Below are 16970 nucleotides of genomic sequence, written 5' to 3'. Positions count from 1 at the left end.
TGTTGAAAAATCTCTTTCCATTTTGTGAGTTGTCCTTTCACTTTTTTGATGGAGTCATTTGAAATGTAGAAGTTTTAAGAAGTCCAAAAATTGCTTGTACTTTGGTATTTTATCTAAGAAGTCAAAAGTCATTTCTACTGTTCCTGTCATTCTGGGAAAACATTGACTAACTCAAGGTAATGAACACCTACTCCTCTGTTTTCTTCTAAGATTTTTATAGTTCTAGCTCTCACATTTTGGTCTATGATTCATCTTGAATTAGTTTTACATGTGGTGCAAAGTCGGGGTCCAATTCATTCCTTTACATGTGGATATCCAGTTGTCCCAGCACCATTTTTTAATAGACTATTGTTTCTTGACTTAATTGCACTAATAATTTTTAAACTTAATTTATTTTATTGATAAGCATTAAATTTTAATCATAGCACTCTATATTTAATTTTAAAATAAGACTTTAATGAAATATATTAGCTTTTACTTTATAAACATTATTTTATCTAAACTATTACAGCATCAGAACAGTAAGTCACATTTTGTTTCTCTATCTGAACTTGTTATTGTATGTTACCTCTTCAGAGAAGCTTTATTGAAGATCCAATCTAAAGTAACTTCCCATTTACTTCTATTGTATCACCCAATTTATTTTATAGCTCTTGACACTATCTGATATTTTAGAATATTTATTTATGTTTTATTTCTAGCTTCTCTCACCTGCATACATGAAAATGTAAGTTCTATGAATAAGAAATCGTGTGTACCTTGCACACTGCTATATTCCTATCACTGAGAACAGTGCCTGGCATGTAGGAGGCACTCAATAAGTACATTTAGATGAATGAATGAATGATTTAACAATGATTATCATCATACCCACTTGAACTTCCATGTTAAAATGTTACAAAAATTATGATTTCTTGACCTTTTCTTCTGTGCATACTCTAATCTGCAATGCCTATATTTGCTTCCCTCCTCCTTTCCAATCTTCAGCATCTTCCAAGCCTAGTTTTAATTCTGTGAATCCTAATGTATATACTGCAGCTAGTAATGGACTTTCTTATTCTCTAAGTAAATTGCCATAATATAGCATATATATCAATTGCACCTTAAACTTGGATCATGGTCATACTATTCACAAATAATTTTCCCCTCCCTTACCTTATTTTAAACCTATTTCAACCTGATGAGTTGTTTTATCAATAACCTTTGCTTTACATTTATTTATCTCACGCTGAGGAATCAGCATCTTCTCTTTCCAATCAGATTATAAGATCTTAAGAACAGGTAACACTTCTTATTATATGCCTCTCATCCACTAATGTTAATCCTGTAATGAAAAGTACAGTGCATGGCAAATAATTGATACTCAAAAAATGCTTATTGCTATAAGAAATATCATGCATATGACTATTGCTAACCTTGCCCCCCAAATAATGATCTGGAATCAACCAGTCAAAAGCATCTTCTGAAATTGCATAGGATACCAATATAGCCTCTCATTTTCCCCACTTGTTCTATATTCTTATTGGACCATGACTGCAGGTATCAACATTGTATGCACCTGATCTCTTTTACCTTCCTAGGAATCTTCATCATTCTGTTTTATTGTGTAAACGTTCTGTTAGCAGGGCTTCTATTTAATTTAGCACAATGTCGTATTATTAGAGGCATTAACTAGTAAATGACATTTGGTAAAAATAGGAGTAGAAGCTCCAAATATTGGATGCAAACAATATAACACAGGTTCAATTATAATTTCACTGAAATTTTTGGATATCATCAAGAAAATATTAATAACATAAAGATAAGATTGGATGAAAAGATCTATTCACTGATTATATTAGTTAGCTTTTTGACATAACAAGTTATATACATGAGATAACCAACTTAAGAGAGAAGGTTTGTTTTGGCTCAGTTTTGGAATTTCTAGTCCATGACAGGTTGGCCCATTGTTTTGGACCTGTAAGGAGGCAGCACACCAGAGTGCTAGTGAGTGGTGGAGTGAAACCACAAACTTTCTAGACAGGAAGCAAAGAGACAACTAGGAAAAGTCCCACAATTCCCTTCAGGGGCATTCCCCAAATGACCTAAAGACCTCCCACTAGGCCTACTTCCTAAAGGCCCCACCACCTCCCAGAAGTATCACCCTGGGGAAAATCCAAGCATGGGTCTCTGGGGGAACATTCAAAATCCAAACTATTGCACTGATTCATTCATTTATTTATATTTTGGTCATTTGCTGACAATAAGAAAAAGAGTGATCACTAATTATCATTGTCCTTCAACTCTTGGCTATCAGTTTGATTTTAGAATCAGAATTTATACCTTCTGTTTATACTTGTAAAAAATCTACTTGACAAGATGCTTTTAACTGAAAACTAATTTCTCTATTCCCTGTAGACTTGTCTTCTCAAATTTTGGCATGCAGTGAAATCACATGTAGTACTTGTTAAACTGTACCTCATTGGGCCTCATCCCAAAGTTCCTGATTCAGAAGATATGGTATGGCCCCAGAGAATTTGCAGTTCTAACAATTCCTGGGTGATGCTAATACCCCTGGGACCTGGGAATAAGACTCTGAGGACCTCTGCTCTAGAAAATCTGGCTACAGGTAGCAGACAAAGAGAAAGCAACTGCTCATATCATAAAAAGGGGGAATGAAGGGAAGGGAGGGAGGATGGGAATAGAAAAGACAGAAGAATGAATTGGACGTATCTTTCCTATCCTTATATATTAACACATGACCAAAGTAATTCCACATCATATACAACCAAAATCATCCTAATTGGAACAAGTCATACTTATTCTATGTATGTGTAATATGTCAAAACACACTCTATTGCCATGTATATCTAGAAAGAATGAATTTAAAAAATAGGTATAGGTATCATACTGATCAATCTAGAAGTAATATTTGCCTTTATAAATGGAACTGCTTCATAGTTTCTGTTTCAATTTTCAGATTATCTGAAGTTCTATTACTTTGTTTATATTGACCTACCTAATAATATTAAATTAATGTTGAATAAAATTATGATATTGGAGACAAATTTCTTAGAATTTATATTTTTAACATATATTGAGTTTTGGTGTTTAAAAAAATATTTTCAGTTGTAGATGGACACAGTATTTTTATTTATTTATTTTTGTGTGTACTGAGGTACTGAGGATTGTACTTAGTACCTCACATGTGCAAGGTAATTGTTGTACCACTGAACCACAACCCCCACCCAAGTTTTGGTGTTTTTGAAACATTGTTTTTCTCTTAATCTCTCTTTCCTCTATTTGGTTCTCACACTTTACTTATGTATGTGTAATATTTTAACAGTTCTTGATCTACTTATAGTAATTATTTTTATTGTAAGTTTGTTTACATCATCATATGAAGTAGATGGCATTTGTTCAATATCAAGTACATGTACATACAAGTAAATGTAATATTTCTATGTAAAACATTAGCATTTGCGATACATTTGAGATATTGTGAAGAAAAAAGTAGCAGCATTGAAAGTCTTACCTTCAATGACATCATACTGAAGCCAGTGCCAGGAATGATTTTGTCTATTTGGTTCAGTATATGAATGATTTCAACATTTGGAAAGTTGACCAGGGATGTCAGGAGGTAAACCAAAACAAAACCCTTGTAAATTGCCATTGGTGAATTAGAAACCAAATTGACAGCCTATAGATGTAAAACAAAATCTTTTCCCTGTTAGCAACTCTTTTATAATATGATCCCTCCCTAAGGGGGGAAAAATGTTTAGAGTGTTGTAAATCTGTTCTTTGTAAAGGAAAAACAAACATAAGAATTTTTATTTTTTTTTTAATGCTTCTCCTTTTTATAGAAAATCTGCCTTTTTGGAAACATGATGAAAATGAGTAGAAACATAAGTAAATATAATTGGTCATTAGAAATTTAAAAGTATGGGAGGGCTGGGGTTGTGGCTCAGTGGTGGTGCAGTCGTCTGGCATGTGATAGGCACTGGGTTTGATCCTCGGCACCACATTAAAAAAAAATTATATATATAAAAGGTATTGTGTGGGGGCTGGGGATGTGGCTCAAGTGGTAGCGCGCTCGTCTGGCATGCGTGCGGCCCGGGTTCGATCCTCAGCACCACATACCAACAAAGATGTTGTGTCTGCTGATAACTAAAAAAATAAATAAATATTTAAAAAATAATAATAAAAAAAAATAAAAGGTATTGTGTCCATCTACAACTAAAAAAATATTTAAAAAAAGAAAAAAAATTTAAAAGTGGCACATCAAACTGCACTCTAACAATTGGGTTTCTAAGACAAACCTCTATACTAACAAAGGTAGCCTTGCAGGAAGAAATTGCCAAAAAATTACCAAATGATAACTAAATATTAAAGCATTTGGAATACTTTTCTTTGACATATTGATATTAGTTATGCTTTTCTTTCTTTTGAACTTCCTTTACCTTTTGTTTTCTTATACTTCTCCAGGAGGGCAATATGACCATGTACAGGAACCAGCCATGACCTCTTTCATCCATTTCGTTCTCATTTTCCCCAACTATTAAGCACCCAAAGGTACTAGTTCGGGCTTGTTTGCCACATTCATATGTCTCTAGGTCTTCTATCCCTGTAACTACTATCACCCATCTTTTATCTTGGATTTCCTGGTTTCCACCATTTCCTTGAAGATTTCATTAGTTCCTCCAATATTAACCTGCACAGACTTCCTTCCCTCTTTGTTTTATACTCATTTGTATGGTTATACTTATTTGTATAATTCACCTCCAGTAGACTTTCAGCTCCTTGAGGAAAGGAGCAGTAGCTTGTTCATTTTTGAAACCTTCATTCCTGAATGAGTATCTAGCATTGAAGATACAGTACATATTTGAGGAGGTCAGTGTAGCAGAGAAGAGAGCGGTAAGAATAAGTTTGTCATATTTCTGTGCCTTACTTAGATTGCCTGGCTTGGGTTTCTATTTAAAAATACAGTTCTCTGAAATGTAAAACAAAAATAGTCATAATAATCATTTATTCCTATGTAGTTATATTTATCATTTCTCTGTGCATAGTTTATCATGGAAATAATGTAAACTACTGATTCTGAGAAATGTTGCCAGCAGATCCACTGATTTTATTTAGTATGTGTTTGTGATTATAAATAAATATGTATATTTTAATGTTGTCATGGAAACACATTTATGTAGAAGAATGTTATTTTACCAGTTATATCTCCTATTTTAAAAAGTACTGAAATGTTTGCCATGTAAAATTCTCAATTTTCCTCTCCTTTTGAAGAGTGTACATATAGAATAAATTATTAATCCAGAATGTAGACTAAGCCCTTTAGATATTTAAAGTAAGAAAAATGTAGAATTGTGAAGGTTGAAAAATCAGGTAGTGAATATCAATAGTAACTGCTTTTACATTTTTAAACCACCATTTCATCTTAATTCATGTGCATTAAGATAAGGGGGTGAAGCTTTTCTGGATATTTAGATATTAGATATATTATAGATACTTACAAAAAATATGGCCAATGATATTTATAAAAATTTCCCATACCAACCTCAGGAGTCCTGTTTTAGAACTTTGAAAATACCTGTGAGGGTGAATGAAGCCCATAAGGGCATTTTGCAGATACTATCTTGTATGGTCTGTGCCTTATTTATTATGGAGTCATCCATACATACCTTTAGTGCCATTAATTGCAAATTGTCCTTAGGCTAAGAACTCAGGGACTTTTTGTTGACTTGAGAAATGTAGTTACTATTCTAGTGTAACTTCAAACAGTGGTTTTAAAAATCTAGGACCATGACACAAATCATCTTTTGGTTTTTATAGCCCTTTCTTTTAATAAATTAACCACAAAACAAAAAACAAAATTCCTTTTTTAAAAAACATTTGTTTTTTAGAAGTAGTTGACACAATACCTTTATTTTATTTGTTTATTTTATGTGGTGCTTAGGATCAAACCCAGGGCCTCACACGTGCTAGACCAGCGCTCTACCGCTGAGCCACAATCCTAGCCCCCAAAAACAGAATTCTTAGTGTGCATTTCCTTAGGAAGCATCTGAACCAATTTCAATTGGCGATGATATTATCTTGAACCATCAGTATTAGGCCAAAAAAATTGACAAGTATTCAGTGGACTTTGTAGTTTGGACTGCTCAACAGTTGTTGTTGAGTAAGAGTGTATAGGATGTGTAGGTATGTGTGTGTGTGTGTGTGTGTGTGTCAAAGAGAGAGAGAGAGAGAATATGCATGTGGATCAAGAAAGGACAGCTGGCAGAATTGGAGGAGGAGATGGAAACAATGCTTGTTGCTTTAATGGGCTCTCAAGTTTTATCCTTGAATGTCTAGGAGTTTCCCCTCAATCAGCAGTGAACTAATGAATAGTATCAGTAAAGAAATTTGTCAGACCTGGTTGTTGTATCAGGAGCTATATAGGAAAATAGTAATGAACCCTAGGAAAATAAATAAGGGTAAGCCCAGGAAACAAAACTGGAACTGCTGCACTGGTATAAATTGAATAATAAAATTCCTAGTCATATTTTGCCATAAATAGAGGTTTGGGAATTTGTCACTCACCTTATTTAAAATTCAGAAATATTAAAGGTACAGGGTTCTCTCATTATAGAAATAATAGAATTCCAGCTATTACTGAGTTACGGTCATTTAAATAGCTATAGCATGCATTATATCAATAAGTGGAACATCTGTATGAAATGTCCACCTGCTGATCTACTACCCCTACTCCACGCACATTTCAATGAACTGCACTTAATCATTTTAAGACTTCTAATGAAGCCTTATCTAGATTAACATTTTAAGCACAAATACTTTCAGGCATTAAAACTCTCACACTAAATGAAATTGCATTGTCTTGTTTACCCTTGTTGATTAATAAGCAATCTGTTAACTGTTAGAACAGTCCAATTGTGGCAGTAGAGGGAGATTAGTAATTCAGTGATGTTTGTGGATATAATCATCATTTCTCCTGAAGGCTTTGAATTAGAATATCACTTACACACTATCCGTAGGCAAAGAAAGGATACAATATTTTTAGACATGTGTACCCACTATTTTGCTTGAATTGTTCAGCTTAGGGTCACTGCAGTAATACAAATGCTTCTGGGGGCAAAATGCTATTTTGATGCATGCATATCCTTCTTAAATAGTGTGATGTCTATTAAAAGAAACACAGCAACCAACAAATAGTGCAGTAATAATCCAGTATCTTAATTTCTGTTTTCAGAACATTATTGCTTTGTTAATCAAGCTTCGGAAGAGAAATACTGCTTATCTTTTTTTTTTCAGATAATAGCTTTTATGTATAAAAATTCTTTGCAACCTTATTCAATTCATTCGCAGACAGTAAAAAACTGAACTTGTTCTTTTCAAAGAGTCTAGAAATAAATTTGGAAAAATTCCATTTTATTTTGGAGTATATTTCAATTTTTTGTGTGTTTCTTTGACCTTGAAAAAGCATGTCAATCTGTTTAGCATTCATATGCCCTAAATGATTTATTTCATTAGATTAGAAATTGTTAACTACCTAGGTTTCAAGGTGGGAACCTACATTTAAAAGGAAGAAATAAGTGAAAAAGGGAAGAAATAAGTGAAAAAGGAATGAAGCTAATTTCTCTAGCATTAGTTAGCTATCTATAGAGACCTCAGGGCCCTTCTTCTTGTCCTATTGTTTGTAACTAGCATATAATTACAATTCAAAATAATGGTGGAAGGGAATGTTTCATGTTTTAGGGAACTCCGCCCTATAAACATTCAGTTCATAGATTGTAACAATTCTGTGTTGCAGTCCCTCTGTCGTGAAATAAAGCAGCGACGTCGAGGAGTGGCCTCCATTCTTCGATTATGCCAGCATCTACTGGATGACCGTGAGACCTGCAATCTGAACGCAGACCACCAGCCCATGCAGCTGATCATTGTAAATCTTGAAAGAAGATGGGAAGCCATTGTCATGCAAGCCGTCCAGTGGCAAACTCGACTACAAAAGAAGATGGGAAAGGAATCTGTGAGTGAATTTTTCTTTTCTTTTTTTTTTTTTAGTGTAATTGTCCCTTGTTTTGTTTTTGTTTCAGACAAAAAATAATTTTCCCAGAGCTTGGAAAATGTATTCCCACTAGTGAAACTCCATTTGTCATAACACAAGAGTTACTTGTCTTACTGAGATGCCTTTTAGGGTATCTCATTGCCCTTTTCCCCCTTTATTTTAGTTTATAATAGGATACAGAGTGCAGGCACTCCAAATGGTCAAACTGCTCACCTCATTGTCTTTTTCTTTTTAAAAAATCAAATGGAGATTTCACTTTACCTTACCACCTAAGCCTTTAATTCTTTCAATCATTCCTTCACCAAAGATATTCATTAATTGTAAAATGCCCCATGAGTACATTTATTTTTCAGTTGTAGCTGAACACAATACCTTTATTTATTTATTTATTTATTTATTTATTTATTTATTTTATGTGGTGCTGAGGATCAAACCCAGGTCCTTGCACATGCTCTACTGCTGAGCCACCACTCCAGCACCGCCCATGAGTATTTTGCTAGGAGGTGGCTTAACATTCTCAGTTTATGGAGCAACCTATTTGCGTGGCAGATAATGCAGTGAAATAATGTATACTGTTTACCTTTCCCTTATATCATATGAGTTAATACCATCTACTTGTACATGAATTTCCCCCATTGTTTCTACTTGGAGCTCGTTCTGATAGAGTTAAATTGCTGAGAACTGACAAGTTTCTTCTTAGAGTTTTAATGTCATGATCACAATGGGGATAGTCATTCCTTTTAAGGATTTTCCAAATTGAGTACAGGTTCAAGCTGTTGCTAGATGAAGGAAATAGAGAAGACTAGAAGTTGCTTTATTATAATACAAAATGTATTGTCCAGAAAGCCTTATTCTTATGAGAAAGAATTTATTGATAAAAAGATTGTATTCCCCAAATGCCCTCAAAATCAATGGCTATTAGTTGAAGGGCCAACTCTCATATTTGACTTATATAAACAAAAATATATACATATATATATACATAGAAAGGAAAGTTTTCCTTATATGTTTATATTTTCAGTTCTATGTCTTTGGAAAGTTCAGGATTCAAAACTGAAATATCAAATATAAAAATCGTGTCATTGAAAAATATCTTCTTCCTATGCATCCTAATTTTAACAAAGCAGTATTTGCTTTAATATTGTTTCAGATGTTTGGCATTAGGGACTTTAAACAGAAGGGACACAGAATCAGTAAACCTTCCTGATCTTTTGCATCTGAAGCCATGTTGAGTCTAAGGGTGATTTTCTCTTCAACAGTTCTGTTTAATTGTTTTGAGCTGAAATTGTTAAATTTCTTAAGACTTGCAAATTATTACCAGTAATCAGAGTCTACATAATTGGATATCTTTTTTTGAAATGACCTATTTGCTGTGAAGTTATTTAACTAGCATGTTTTTCTTTTTCTTTATTATTATTTTTTTTCATATTTGAGAGTATATGGAAGGGCAAGAGGTTACCTTTTTTTTTTTTTTTTTTTCTGAACTTTGAAGCCTGTAAGTTTGGTATTGGTGAAAGAAGTTTGGGCAAAATCTAGCTGCAGCAGGGAAAGTTCTAACATTAGGAAGCATTCAAACTGGTTTAGAAGACACAAACTGGTTTCCTTTAAGCACTGGTTTGAAATCATATAATAAGGGATGCCAGGCTAGATTTCTCCAGACCAAATGTAGGTATTTTTATCCTACTTCTACAGTACAGGCAAGTTTTAGCTTTGAGAAATGGGAGCTACTTCTTAGAGACTCAGGCTACTGTGTAGAGGTAGATACAAGTTGCAGAAAAAGACTCACCCTTGCTGAATATGTATATTATTTGGTTAGTGAAGATAGCACATAACTTCTTCTGTGCTTAAAAAAAAATGGTGATTGAAGGTAACTCAAAAAAAGGGACAGAAGAATGGAGAGGACTGATACCAACTTCTGTTTCCTATATTCAGGGCCTGTGATTTCCTTGCACATACTAGGTGTTTGATAAATATTTACAGAATGGATCCTCTTGAGTCTTTAGCAGAAGTAGCCACCAGAAAGGATTAGAAAGAACAATCTATGGATTGTTCTTCAAAGCTTCTACAAAGCCAGGAATACTTCTCTTTCCTTTCAGTCATAAGAAAGTCACAGAGCATGTGATAGAGTATTAAGGAGGATTTTGCTTCAACAATTGAGTAAAATTAGACTACTGCTGTGGTCTTTCCTAAAAGCAAGACTAGAAAGGATCAAACATTTTTAAAAAAAAAAAAACTTAATCATATCCCAGGACAAAGCTCAAGAATATTTATAGCAGTACAAATATTCAGTATCCAACAACATAAAATTTAATATCTGGCATCTGATCAAATGCTACCAGGCATGCAAACAAACATAGGAAAATTCAGCTGATGAAGAGAAAAATATCCATCAAAATAAATGGATTCAGAAATTATAGAACTAGTAGATAAGAACAAAGTTATACTTTGGTTCCATGTATTTAAGATGCTAGAAAAATATTGAGCATCATAGCTAAAAATATTGAAGATACCTACCTAAAATAAGGATTAAAAATACAATTGCTTAAATTAAAAAATACACTGGAGTCCATGGAGGGGTACACACCTATAATAACTACTTGAAAGACTGAGGCAAGGGCTGGGTTTTTGGCTCAGTGGTAGAACACTCGCCTAGCACGTGTAAGGCACTGGGTTTGGTCCTCATCACCACATAAAAATAAATAAATAAAATATAGGTGTTTTTTCCATCTACAACCAAAAAAAATTTTTTTTAAAAGGCTAGGTCAGGAGGATTGCAAGTTTGAGTCTAGCCTCAGCATCGTAATGAGACCCTGTCTCAAAATAAAAAGTAAAAAGGCTTGGGATGTAGCTCAGTGGTAGAGGGCCCCTGAGTTCAATTCCCAGTACAAAATAAACAAACAAACAAAATACCCAGGATTCCAGAAGAAATAATTCATAAGCCTAAAAATATAGCAATAGAAACTATCCAAAAAGAAACAAAAAAAACAGCATTAGTGAGCTGTGAGAAAACTTTAGTCAAATATGTATATAGTTAGCGTCTCTAAGACAAAGGAGGAAGAGAAAAGTAATTTTTGAAGAAAAAGTGGCCAGAATTCCCAAATTTGATGAAAACTATAAATTCACAAATCCAAGAACCCCAACAAACTTTAAGCACAATAAACATTTAGAAAATACATCAGAAGGCATTATAATCAAGTTGATTAAAACCAGAGATAAGAGAATATCTTAAAAGCATCCAGAAGAAAAAAAATATGCATTGCTTACAGAATAAGAAGAAGCAGAGTAGCAGACTTCTTATCAGAAATTATGTAAGTGCAGGAGCAACATCTTTAAAATATTAGAAGGAAATAACTTAACCCAGGAGTAAACACACATAGAAAATATCATTCAAAAAAGAAGGAAAAAAGAGTATTTAAATATTAAAAGCTTAAAGTACTCATCACACTAAATCCATATTATGAGACTTTTTAAGGGAAGTCCTTAAGCAAACAAAAAATAAAAATAAAAAATGATATCTGATGGAAACCTGGATATGCACAAAGGAATAAAGAACAATGGAAATGGTAAGCATGTGGATTAGTGAGAAAAAAATTCATGTTATTTAGATCTCTTTAAATAGTAATAGGCTGTTGAAATCAAGATAATAACAGTTAATTATAGGATTTATAGCATGTAGGAATAAAATATATGACAACAATATCACAAAGGTCAGGAAGCAAGAAATGTTACTGAGCTTTGTATGGCTTTTATTCTATGTGAGGTGGTATAATATCCTTAAAAAGTAGACTGTGATAAGATAAAAAGAACACTGTAACCCTTTAAAACTATAATAAAAAAAACTATAAATAGTAGTCAAAGGAAATTAAGTAAATCATTTTGGAAAAAATCTCAATCCAGGAAAGGAGGAAAAAGAAAATAAAGAACAGATGTAATGTCAGATGCTGCAGCTCATGCCTGTAATCCCAGCAGTTTGGGAGACTGAGGCAGGAGGATTGTAAATTCAAAGCCAGCCTCAGCAACTTAGTGAGGGTTTACCAACTCAGTGAGACCCTGTCAGTAAATAGAATATTTTTTAAAAGGGGGGCTGGGGCTGGGCTCAGTGGTTAAGTGCCCTTGGGTTCAATCCCCAGTTAAAGAAAAAACAATGATGACGTAACAAGCAATAACACACACACACACACACACACACACACACATACCCGTATATATGCACAAGATGAAAGATTTAAATGCTATAGCAATAGTCCTATTAAACAGAAATGCACAATGAACTAAAAGCCCAAAGAAAGTAATTTATTAGATCAAGAAAAAAAACTTAAGATTTAACTATATGTTGCCCATATTAAATATAAAGACAAAATAGATTTTTTTAAAAAGGGATGAAAAAATATGCTAAGCTTAGACTAATTGAAATAGAGTCAGAGTGGCTATATTAATAATAAACAGATTTCAGAGCAAAGCACATCACAAAGTATAAATAACATTTATTAATGTGAAAAGTTCCAGTTAATCAAGAGAATATGATATTATTAAACATCTAAAACAGACCTTACAAATGCACCATGCAAAAGCTAATACATCTGAGTAGAGACAGGAAAAAGAGACAAATTAGGGCAGAGATTCCAATACCATTTCCCAGTAATTGATAGATCAGAAAATCAGTAAAAACATAAAAGATTTGGATAATGTTATAAACCAACTTGACCTAATTAAAACACTTCAACTAAGTCTTTTATCCAAAAGGCAGGTAACAAGTGTTGGTGATGATATGGAAAAAAGGGAACCTGTTTACCATTGGTGGGAAAATAGATTGGTGCAGCCACTGTGGGAAGTTCCTAATTGTGGGTCAAATACCAAGTTTCAGTTATGGTAGAATGAATAATCTAGAGATTTAGTGTATAACATGAAGACTGTATTTAATGATATTGTATTATATACTAGAAGTTTATTAAGAAAATACAGTTACTATGTGATCTAGCAATACCTCTTCTGATTTATATACAAAAGAAATTAAGTCACTACCTCATTAAGACATCTGTATTCCCGTGTCCATTGCATCACTGTTTACCATAGCCAAGATAGTGAAAAAAGTGAAAGTATCCATTGATGGATGAATGGAAAAAAGAAATTGTGAGTGTAATATTCAGTGTTTAGAAAAGGAGATTCTGCCATTTACAATACCATGGAGAATCCTATAGGACGTGGAAAGAATATTACTATATGATTGCACTTACACATGGGATCTTAAAACAAAATGTAGAAACAGAATAGAAAGTTGGTTATCAGGGGTTGGGATGGGGGAAGAAGGGAAATGGAAGTTGTGGGTCAAATACCAAGTTTGAGTTATAGTAGGATGAATAATCCAGAGATTCAGTGTATAACATGAAGACTGTACTTAATGATATTCTATTATATACTAGAAGTTTATTAAGAGGGTAGATTTTAGGTACTCTCCTCCCTATGTGCACAAAGAAAGGTAACTATATAAAATGATGGATATATAAATTTGCTTGATTGTAGTAATCACTTCACTATGTATATGTATATCAAAACATCATTTTGCACATCTTAAATATGTAAAATAAAAATTAAAAAGTTAATTAATAAGACACGTCATCCCACAACAGCAAAATAAACATTCTTTTTAAGTGCACACAGAACACGTACCAAAACTGACTCTTCTGCGTCAAGGAACAAGTCTTAAATTTAAAAGAACTTATAACCTCAAAGTATGTTCTTTAACCATAATAGAATTAGTTTAGAAATAAATAATAAAATATGTATGAAAAATTCTCAAATATATGGAAAATAAATAACACACTTATATAGTACAGAGGTCAAAATTTTGAAAGGTAAATTATGAAGTCACCCTCATTGGTAGGGTAGAGAGTTGTTTCCAGGACCCCCAATCATATAACTCTGAAGATGGTCAAAACCCTCATATGAAATAGTATGGAAGTACATTATTATGTGTCAATTAAAAATAAATTTAAAAATATTTAAAATAGCATAGTATTTGCATATATAACCCATGCACATCCTCCTAAATATTTTAAACCATCTCTAGATTACTTTTAATACTTAACACAATGCAAATGTATATAAATATTATTCTGTATCATTTAGGGAATGATGACAATAAAAAAAGTCGGTGTAGAGAGAGAAGAGGGGAGGGGAGGGAAGGGGAGGGGGGATAGTAGAGGATAGGAAAGGCAGCAGAACACAACAGACACTAGTATGGCAATATGTAAATCAATGGATGTGTAACTGATGTGATTCTGCAATCTGTATATGGGGTAAAAATGGGAGTTCATAACCCACTTGAATCAAAGTGTGAAATATGATATATCAAGAACTATGTAATGTTTTGAACAACCAACAATAAAAAATTAAAAAAAAAAAAGTCGGCAGTTGCAGTTTTTTTCAGTATGTTTGATATGCAGTTGATTCCAAACCCATGGCTATGGTGTACCAACTGTATTTTTAACTGAATAGAAATAGAAAAAGCACATACATTTTTTTTTTAAAGAGAGAGAGAGATAATTTTTTTTAATATTTATTTTTTAGTTTTCGGTGGACACATCTTTTATTTTATTTTTATGTGGTGCTGAGGATCGAACCCAGCGCCCCACGCAGGTCAGGCGAGCGCATTACTGCTTTAGCCACATCCCCAGCCCCAGGCACATACATTTTGATGTGGAATGCCATCAAAACATTGATCTTAGCTTTAATCTTTCAAAACTAGAAAAGGAAAAACAAATTTAACTCAAACTAGAAGAAAGGAAATAAAAAAGATCTGAACAGAAATCACTGAAATAGAAAATAGAAAATCAATAAAGGAAAAAATCAAAATGAAAAGTTGTATTTTAAAAACAAGATTAATGTAATTGATAATCCTCCAGTCAGACTGATTAAGGGAAAAAAGAGAGAAGAAACAAATTATCAACATTGGGAATAAGAAACAGGCATCACTGCAGTTTCTACTAATATTTAAAGAATATAAAGGGAATATTATGAATAACTTTGTAACTACTAAATAAATTGAACTATTAGTTTAAAATCTTCCATAAAGAAAACTCCAGGAACAGATGGCCCTTTAGATGGATTATACCAAATGTTTAAGGGAAGAAATACTAATGTTATGCAAAGTCTTCCAGAAAACTGGAAAGAAGGAATATTTTCCATTCTCATTCTTTGGGCAAATATTACCTACATACCAAAACCAGACAAAGACAATACAAGAATACTAAAGACTGACTGAAATTCCTAATTAATATAAATAAAAAGATTCTTAAAATTTTATCATATGAAATTAACAATATATAAGTGTGAAAAAAATGTAACTTGCTATATTTAGAGACTTAGAAATTAAAATCATGTGATTATCCTAATGTGAGCTGCAAAAGCACTTGACAAAATCTATATCCTTCCTCATATAGTCTCTCAGAAACCTAAGAATTAAAAGATTGAGTGTTTTCAGGAACAAAACAAGGACATATATTTTTACCATTTCCATCAACTTTACACTGATATATGAATATTAGTTTTATTCTATGTACTACTTGATGAAAAATCAGAAGCTGAAATTGAAAACAATACTATTTACAATAGCAGCAAACCTATGAAATGCTTAGAGATACATCTAACCAAAGAAATGTGTGCAAAAATGCAACAAAATATTGTTGGAAGAAATTAAATGATAATTCAATTAATGATAATCTAAAAGTATTGATGAATCAGAAGACATCAATAAGATATCACTTCTCATCAAATTTATCTATATAGTCAATGAAATCCCAGTGGAAATTCTGATGATTTTGGGGGGCAGAAATTTGTAAGCTGAATATAAAATTCATCTGGAAATGTAGTGAACCTAGAATAGCCAAAACACTTTTGATACAGATCAGTAAAGTTAGAGGACTTACACCTCCTAATATCAAGACTTACAATTAACTACAATATTCAAGAGTGTGGCCTTGGTGCCAAAGTCAACAAATAAATCAATGGAACAGAACAGATATTCCAGAAAATAAGCACAAGTGATCAATTGGTTTTTTACAAAGGTACAAAGGCAATTCATGGAGAAAATGATAAATGATCCTGGAACAACTGAGTATCTATATTCTCAGGTTGTGAGCTTTGACCTTCATGTAAAATGTTTAAAAAAATTAGAAATGAATCATAGGGTACAATTTTCATGACTGTGTTCATATTATCAAAACAAAATTGTACATCTTATATATGTAGTTTATTTTATACAGATTATACCCTAAAAAAAAGCTGTTTTAAAAACACATGAACACATTCAGAATTTTACATGAGCATATTCAGAATATCAATTACAAAGGAATTGATTGACTACCTTGAAACCTGGCAGTGGGTATCCTTGCCTTAGAGTAAGTAAATGAAAATGGGAATTATTTTCCTGAAAAGCCAAACACAGTAACTATAGCTCTCACATAGCACTTGATGTGTATCAGGCACTGTTTTAAGTAACTGATACGCTGAGTCACTTAACATTCTTAAAAACCATATAATATGTATACTATTTTTATCCTTTCAATTTTGCACAAGAAAAAATTGAGGCAAAAAAAAAAGTCAGTAATTTGTCCAAAGTTATCTGTTAGTTTGTAATTGATTTGGGATTTGAACCTGGGAATTCCAGTTTTAAATGAATATACTAAACTGCCTCTCTAAGATGAAGTCTTCAGGTTTGATTTTGTTTTGTTTTGCCTTTCTAGGGACAGAACCCAGGGATTTCACACGCTAGGCAAGTGTTTTGCCATTAAGATACCCAGCAACTACCTTTAAACTAAATAAATGAACAAAACTTTTTATAAATACAAATTAAGCCAACTGGATTTGGAAATTAGATGATTCCACTTTTCCATATAGTTTAGGAAATTATGGATTAAATTCCTTA

At 32.8% G+C, this 16970-nt stretch overlaps 1 protein-coding gene across 5 annotated transcripts in view; it reads left to right on the top strand.

Moving 5' to 3' along the window:
• The window catches only part of Akap6 (A-kinase anchoring protein 6), a 589717-nt gene that overhangs the window by 534800 nt on the left and 37947 nt on the right, over positions 1-16970 (top strand). For all 5 annotated transcript variants that reach the window (XM_046427476.2, XM_058573661.1, XM_046427475.2 and 2 more), the window contains one exon: positions 7793-8008. In XM_046427476.2, coding sequence (XP_046283432.1) covers positions 7793-8008 — 216 coding nt within the window. The remainder of the gene's footprint in view (positions 1-7792; positions 8009-16970) is intronic.

The sequence above is a fragment of the Marmota monax genome, unplaced genomic scaffold (assembly GCF_021218885.2).
Source record: "Marmota monax isolate L192 unplaced genomic scaffold, Marmota_monax_Labrador192_F-V1.1 WCK01_AAM20220418_F8-fsc00222, whole genome shotgun sequence".
NCBI classification, from domain to species: Eukaryota; Metazoa; Chordata; class Mammalia; order Rodentia; family Sciuridae; genus Marmota; species Marmota monax.
The sequence above is the reverse complement of the archived record's forward strand: the minus strand, read 5'-3'. Positions and strand labels throughout refer to the sequence as shown.